At 33.4% G+C, this 8,407-nt stretch overlaps 1 protein-coding gene across 1 annotated transcript; it reads right to left on the bottom strand.

Moving 5' to 3' along the window:
• Window positions 1–560: 560 nt before the first annotated feature.
• On the bottom strand, window positions 561–5,088 carry LOC114406003 (putative disease resistance RPP13-like protein 1). The gene is made up of 3 exons (XM_028368532.1): window positions 1,167–5,088; window positions 925–1,024; window positions 561–772 (listed from the first exon to the last, which is right to left on the bottom strand). Exon 1 carries the CDS (start codon window positions 4,925–4,927, stop codon window positions 1,187–1,189), a length of 3,741 nt encoding a protein of 1,246 aa, XP_028224333.1. The 5' UTR covers window positions 4,928–5,088; the 3' UTR covers window positions 561–772; window positions 925–1,024; window positions 1,167–1,186.
• Window positions 5,089–8,407: the final 3,319 nt, after the last annotated feature.

The raw sequence follows: 8,407 nt of genomic DNA, 5'->3' as shown, positions 1-8,407 counted from the left end.
TCTCTTTGATTTCAGAAGCTTTACTTTTTGTTTTCCAGTAATTACAAAAATATCATCTTATTTTTTTACCTCATGACATGATTTGAAGAATATGTTTTGCTACAAAGTACTGATACTTTAATTTGCTTCATGCATCTATATCTGATACCAATATATTGATATATTTCACTGGTACATATATGTGAAGTGACCAATTCTTTAAAAAAAATTATGATCAAATATAGTGACATGTAACATAGAAGTAAGTATAATATAGAAATATAAAAAGTATTGTTTCTTGATGAACCAAATATGAAAATTGTTTTGTTTATAGATAATTTCAAGAAAGAAATGAGATTGATCATTGATAGTACCATTCTTATTTGTGAACAATAGGAAAAAATGATCTACAATTTTTTTGATTTTGTTTTTAGTAATGTCTAAGAAGTATGTATGTTCTTCAATTTACCGAATTGCAATTGTATATTTATTATGCTTTATCAATTCTTACATATCTATATATCTATCATATTTTTAGAATAATCATACCACTATTAATTTATAGGACACGGGATAAGAGATAAACTGAAATCATCCGATCCTTCTAAAGTTCACTTGGTACATTTTTTCATCCTTCACATTGTACCCAACGAAAAACCTCACAAATAAAAAATCAGCTAATGAGAAAGTGTCAATTTCACGTCAATTAAATCAAAAGTTACATTTAGCACTAGTTCAAATTTGAACTTAGATTCATGGGTAGGTATAGTTTCTCCAGGCCAATCAACCATATCTGAAAAACAAAAATAAGTTTCCCACGGTCATTTTCACTCTGGCCTCAATAATCTTAAGGAGAAATTAAGTTAGAATATAACAACACTGATGTGTAACATTTTTCCAGAGAATCATTATATTTAAGTATTGATCATTGTTGTTACTTAGTACCTGTATCGTTACTTCTTCGAAGCTAGGGGGTTAAGCAGCACTCTTCAGTGAATCTGATTTAGATGATATCACACGTTGCCTTTGATAATTTGTTGATTCTCTGTAGATTGAGTAACATATATACAAGGTCAATTTCCATTTCAGAATGAATTGGATTTAGTAAAACGTAAAAGGAGAAAGACATGAAATGAAACATATCCTTGACAGAAATAGTTTTCTAGTTGGTTAGACTTAGAAGATACCTGTTGATCATCCTTGGTGGCTAAATCCATCTATAGTCAACCCAAATGCCAGGGATGTGGGAAATTTTAGGCCAAATTTGAGGGTGCTTCATGCAGCATCGTTTTTCCAGCAAAGGACATCTCTTTATGGTTAATTTTATTAGAGAGACAGGAAGCCTTTCTCCAGCCATATTCTCCAGCAAAGGACAATTGCCTATGTATAATATTTGCAGGGATGTGAGATGGAGAAGCCCCGTGCAGTCCAACAACTCCAGATTTGACAAGTCAAATAGATACAGAGACGTAAGGGAGGGAGGCAGCAAACCCTCCTTAGGGAAGGACTTGATGCCATCACATCGACCCGAAACAGTGAGATCAGTAAGCATGCCCATGGATGGCCATGCTAGGCCGCTCAGTAGTTTCTCACAATTGACAATCGAAACTGTTCTCAGGTTAGGTGGCATACCCCCTTCTGGAAACGACTCAATTTCTGGGCAGTTGGATATGTAAAGATGTTCTAACTTTGGGAGAAGAGTACTCATCTCATCAGGCAACGACTTCAACTTGTCAGAGCCACAAACTTCGAAAGTAATCAAGTTGGGCGCAGGCAATCCTTCTCTCCAGAATGATACAAAGTTGGGGCATTGATAAATTCTCAAAGAACACAGACTCTTAAATGACTCTGCCCCTGAAACCAAAAGACATTCCATATTTTCACAGTTTCTGATTGCAAGATCTCTGAGATTTGGAAAGGTAATCAATGGAAGAGATGTGAGTGAATCACAACTGCTTTCTATTGTCAGTGTTTCCAGTAACTCATGTTTGTGTTGCGTCGGGAATTCCAGTTTTTTAAGATCCCAGATACGCAGAGTCTTCAGAGATTCAGGTAAACGACCACCCGGAAATGACACGGCTGACGAGCAATCCCTTAATTCTAAAGACCGGAGACAAGTTGGTTGGATGTTAGTGATGGCCTCTATCATGGACTCCACCATTGGGCTTCCTTCTACTTCTATAGTTTCTACCAAGAGAGGAAACGCAAGCAGTGCTACTTTATTGCTTTTACGTATCTCCAAACTTTGAATGGCGGGAGCCGTTGGGAGAGAAGAGACAAGCAGCTCGCATTTAATTATACGAAGTGTTTCCAGAGCAGGAAGGTGATTCGGCAAACTTCCCTCTAGTTTGGGGCAGACACTTATGTCAAGACTTTTAAGCACAGGAAAAGCTTCTGAATCAAAGGAACTCCACAACTCCCAACAAGGCATGTCACGAATGGACAGAGATTCAAGGGAGGGAAAGGGCGTCCCACAACGACAATCTTCATTCTTGTAAAAACGTGCATCAATAGTCTTCAGCCTATTCAATCGTGAAATTTCAAGGACCTTGAGAGAAGGTAGTTGTCCAAGTGAAGGAAGCATACTACAGTTGTCACAATCATACAAGTATAGACATGTCATATTGCAGTAGGAAGAATTTCCCATCCAATCTGGAAATCTGGTTCCTTTATAGCCTATTATTTCCAACGATTCAATGTTAAAGTGAGGCTGTAACTTGAAAAGCACGTCTATTTCAAGTTGGAAGTTGGTACTGTTGTTGTTACATCCAGACCATGCCAACCGTAAACTATTAATGTGTTTTTTATCCATCATCCTTGCCGCCAACGCTTCATCACTTTGGGAAACATTCTCCAAGTTCCTAATTACAAGTTGACCACGAAGATTTGAAAGTCCTCCCAATTCTTTGATCCCATTCTCTTTGTGCTTGCCCACAACAAAGAAATCCAGATGTTGTAGATGATTTAATTTACAAATTCCTCTCGGCATCTCTTCTATAGAAGTATAAGAAATACCAAGATGACGCAAGTTAACAAGATTGCGCATGTCACTAGGCAACTTAGTCAGTTTTATGCAAAAACACAACTTCAAAGTTTGCAGATTGTACAAATTACACACTGACTCTGGCAGTGTTTCTATACTTGAACGAGAGAGATTTAAATAGCGCAGATGGATCAATTTACCTATTGAATCAGGCATAGAATCCAAACTTCGGAAGTCACGAAATGATAAAACTCTCAAGTACATAAGCTTCGACACTATGATACATTGTGCCTCCTCATTGTGTAATGGAGCAGCTTCATAATTGATGATGGACAAGAAAGTTCTCAGAAATTTTGCTCTACCAACAACATCAATGTTTTCCAAGACTGAAGAATTGAATTTCGTAAAGGACAAATGACGAGTCTTGGTCTTGATCTTTGTTTCTTTCCCAAGTTCTTCTGATCTAAAATAAAAATCTCCACCGAGTGATGTGGCTAGATCATGCATGAGGTCATGCATCACAAACCATTTTCGATGAGACCAACTACTTGAATTTGAACGTTGGAAAAATGATCTCGAAACCAAATCATCAAAATACTCATGACCAACCTCTTCTAAAGTCCTACCTGTGCTTGATTTCTTCAAAAGGTCTTCGGCCATCCACAACAAGATTAATTCATTTTTTTCAAATTGGTAATCTTGTGGATACAAGGAACAATAAACAAAGCACCGTTTTAAATGTGGAGGGAGATAATGATAACTAAGTCTCAGTGCAGGAATAACTTCACACTCACTTTCAGAAAGTTCCCAAATGTCACTATTGAGAATATTATTCCAATCCACGATGTCATGCTTTCTTCTTAACATGCCTCCAAGCGACTGTGCTGCTAAAGGCAGTCCGTTGCACTTTTTAACAATCTCCTTTCCAATTTTTTCTAGTGCTGTTGTGTTCCCGTTCGACTCGGAGGAAAGACATGCATGGTTCGCAAACACTGACCAACAATCTTCATTCGACAATTGGTTTAGATGATAGGTGTGAACAGTTTGGACTATAGAGGCTGTTTTTTCACTGCGGGTTGTCAGAAGAATCTTACTTCTCCTAATCCCACGGTTAAATGGTTTCTTAAGAAGTCTCCAGTTAACATAATTCTCTGTCCAAACATCATCCAAGACAATTAAGAATTTTTTATCTTTCAGCTTGTCCATCAATTCAAGATGAAGTAGATTCAGATCATTCAATATACAAGGCTTTCCAGTAACCGCCTCTGTTATAGTTTTTGTGACCTTCAGAATATCAAATTCTTGAGAAACACAAACCCATGCCTTAAAGTCAAATATCTCTTTCAAATTCTCATCATTGTACACCAATTGGGCCAAAGTAGTTTTTCCAACCCCACCCATGCCCACAATAGGAACCACAGACACTTCACTACCGTCACTGTTATCCTCCGACAACAACTTGATTATGGCCTGCTTATCTTTCTCCCTACCATATATATGAGATCCATCTTCCACAGATGTTGATAGAGCTTTCCATGACAAGTTCTCCACAGCACTCTCTTTCAAATCAAGTTTCTCCTTGAGTTTTAAATGAGACTCAAGTGTGACAACTATGTCCTCCAACTTACTAACGATCTTCCTATCGGAAAAGCGAGAAAAAAAGTTTCTTACCTTCTTTTGGGTGGCAGCTTTGGTGAAAACATGGTCGAGTAAGTCATCGGCTTCATAGACAGCATCTTTGAGATCATTGAGCCAGTGTTTGACATTGGTGTTTGTGATCTGTTTCTTCTCGGCATCATCAAGCACAGCTCCAACCATTCTGAGAGTGTTCTCCAACTTTTGAAGCAACTTCTTGCTAAGCTTCTTTCCACGGATCAAGTCAACAAACTCCTTTGTAGCCAGCCTGTCGAAAACCACATTAAGGAAAGAAGAGAGAAAGGCACCACCTACCAGTGCTTCTGCCATTATCTCAAGAACAAAAGATGATCAGAGTAGAAAGAAAAAGGCAAGGGAATTGGTTGCTATGAACTGGGTTGGTTCTTGGTAAGGTTAACTGATGTGATGAGATTTGGCTTAAGTCAACTCTCTTCACTTTCACTCGTTCTGCCCTGCAAGACAAAAGTACGGTTTTTTTATTTATTATTATTATTATGGTGGTGGGTGACCTATCACGTTGGCCTGGATGCTTTTTGGGAGTCTCGTTACTTTTGTTTAAAGAGTGATTATATTTCTACCGTTAATTTAAAAAAAATGGATTATATTTCTAAAATGCTTTTAATTAAAGTTAGTGATGGCCAGCTTGCTGGCTTTAAATGTCACCTCACTTTGGACTAGTTTCATTTTATGTTTCCAAACCGTGTGGAGCAGTGGTGTATGTTTTTTTCTTTCATTTCTGAAATTGCTTGCAGGTTTCATAAAACACTGATCCCTTTTCTTTGTGATTTGTATGGATGGCTGAAAGGGTACTGTGCGTATTTAAGTTCCGGTCTTTAATGGTCTCTAAGACAAGTTGTATTAAAGCAGATTGTACATGTGTTTCTATGAACGGTTCAAAAGTTGATTTCACAAATCTAATTTATATTTGGATATTTTTATTCCAAAAATAAATTAGTAGTAAAATTAAAAATGATTTTTTTTTCGTGTAATCCAAAAGTTACCTAAAAATACTTAACTAAGAATTAATTCTAAATTTAAAATTTAAAATCAATTCCTCAATGTGAAAGTAAATAGTTCAACATTTACTCAAATTCATGTTAGTTTATATTTTAACATAATTTTAGAAAATCAAACATAAGATCTAATCTACATGATTAAAGTTGTCATAGAGATAGATGTGCTGGTCTACAAAGGTCTAATAATGAACCATGATCTCATAAACAATTGACATTAGTAGTAATAGTTTGTGTTCCTTAATCAAGTGATATAAGATCAAATCATGATTAATCTTTATATATAAAATAAATAAATATGAAACTAAAAAATATTAAACAAAAACAAAAAGAAGTATTGAACAAATAAAAAGAGAAAGAATTGAACAAAAGACATATGTTAATCGATCCCTAAAAACATAATATTAATGAATTAAAGAGTTTAATATTTCCTTATTTGTACATAAAAAAGAAAAGACGTATGTAGAAAGAAAAGTGTATGATTTTTTACTAAATAAAATCAATAAAATATAAAATAAATAATAGATACTAATATAGTGAAGAAATAATAATAATAATAATAATATTCTAGAGGGAGTGATTAAAGTAATTCCTTTGAAATAGTGTCATCAAAATTATCATTCAATTCAACTTTATTTTTATATGTTGTATATCTATTGTAATTATTTGATGTATATTTTTATGAAATTTCTTGATTTCTGATCATCCTTCATATCTTATCTATAAAAAAAATTTATCATTAGTTAAGTAAAAAATATTTAGTGAGATTATCTCAAACAACAATAATAAAATGAGAGAAAAGGAAAATTTAAGTCAAGAAAAAAAAATGGTGAGCAAATGAAAATTTAGTATAATGCAGCTAAGTATCATCCCTTCTCCTAAATATTTGTTAGAGAGTGTTGTTAATAAAATAAATCTTCTTTTAATTTTTTAATCAATACTCTTAAAACAAAGATGAAACACACTTTCTAAAAGTATTTCATTTTATTTATTTTATGAATAAGGAGTATTAAAGTGTATTTCACTATAAAAAAATAAAAAATAAAATACAATACATTTTTAAATAAGATGAAGTAAAAGAAGTGAATATATATATATATATATATATATATATATATATATATATATATATAATTTTCATAAATTTAGTAATAAAAGAAATGAAAAAAAGGGTAAACAATCATTTTCGCCCTTAAATATGTAGAGCGCTGACAAATTCGTTACGGAAAGATGAAAATTCAAATTTTAGTCCCTAAAAGTGAAAAAAGTACGATAAATTCATTCATATATTAATTTTTATTCGTTACGTTTAATGAAAGTACGAACGTGACACATCTAGGAACGAATTTGTTAGCGCTCAACACATTCAGGGGCAAAAATGATTATTTATCCAAAATATAATTTAATCTTCATCTTTTTTCTTTTTTAATCGTACAAGCACAGTTGTGAAACCTAGTTTGGCTCAGTTGTTCGGACCAATCCAACCGTGACCCGGTGGCCTAACCGAACCAGTTTCACTATTGGATTGATCATACAATTGACACGGGAGGACCCAGCCAAACTTGGACAGTTAGCCACCGGATCCTGGTTGGACCGGTTTGACTTGACTGGTTTTACAAAGAAAATAGACCAACTCTACGACGTCATTTTGATATCTTATTATTATCAATTTTTATCTTGGATTTTAAAGTATGGATGAATTTTTCTTACTTAAATAATATTAGTTATATACTTATATATAGATACATATATAATTTTAAATTTTTATAATATATCAGGTCAAACCAGTCCAATGACTAGTCCAACACCATTGACCCACTCATCAACTATTTTGATTGGGTCAATGACCGAATTGAGTTTCACAACTATAGTTGTAAGCATAACGTTACAATAAACACTTAAAAATAAAAAAATAAAACTAAGTTAAAAAATATAATAATAAACATAATATTGATTAAAAAACTTATTATTATTATGTTTATTCTAACTTATGCTTTATTTTCTATTTTTTAAGTATTTATTATAATGTTATATTTCCAACAATTAAAAAAAATTAACAGATAAATAAATTTATCATATTTTTCACTTTTAAAATTAAAATTTTAATTTTCATCCTTTAAAGATAAACTTATCAACAGTGAAGCATGAGAAGAAAATAGTTATTAAAAAATAAAAATGAAAAATCTTTACTCCTCATTCAATGATTGGAGTCTTACCCACGTGAACCCTGGATTCTGAATCTGGAACAGCGGTCCGCGTCCGATCAACATATAAGGTATGACCACGAATCAGTAACTGACACATGTCTTATCATTCCTGCAACTGCCATCTGTATATGGAGCACAACAAGGGAAGGCGTTAACTGGCTGGTACTGTGAATATTCATCCATCATGTGGCGCCATCTGATTGGATGACTTTGCTACTAGTCACAAGAAGAGCCCGCCTTATGGTCAGCTGTTGAACGATGTTTGGCATAGCATCATTTTCATTGTCCCTAATTCTCACCAATCTCACACCCAAAAGATTTTGTCACTTTGTAACAAGGGAAGTGTTACTAAGATTTAATAAAGGACCAAAAAGTTTGAATGATAAACTATATAGTATTTTTAACAATTTTAATATACTATTATTATATTTTTATTTAATATTTATGAATATTTCTATAATTTAAACCCATGCATTAAGTAAAGTAATTTTACATTATTATTCACTCATATATCATCATTAATATAATTTTTAAGATAATTATTATAGTTATTATAGATGATAAAACAA

The sequence above is a fragment of the Glycine soja genome, chromosome 3 (assembly GCF_004193775.1).
Source record: "Glycine soja cultivar W05 chromosome 3, ASM419377v2, whole genome shotgun sequence".
Lineage (NCBI taxonomy): Eukaryota > Viridiplantae > Streptophyta > Magnoliopsida > Fabales > Fabaceae > Glycine > Glycine soja.
Note: the sequence above shows the minus strand (reverse complement) of the source record. Positions and strands in the feature narration are given on the sequence as shown.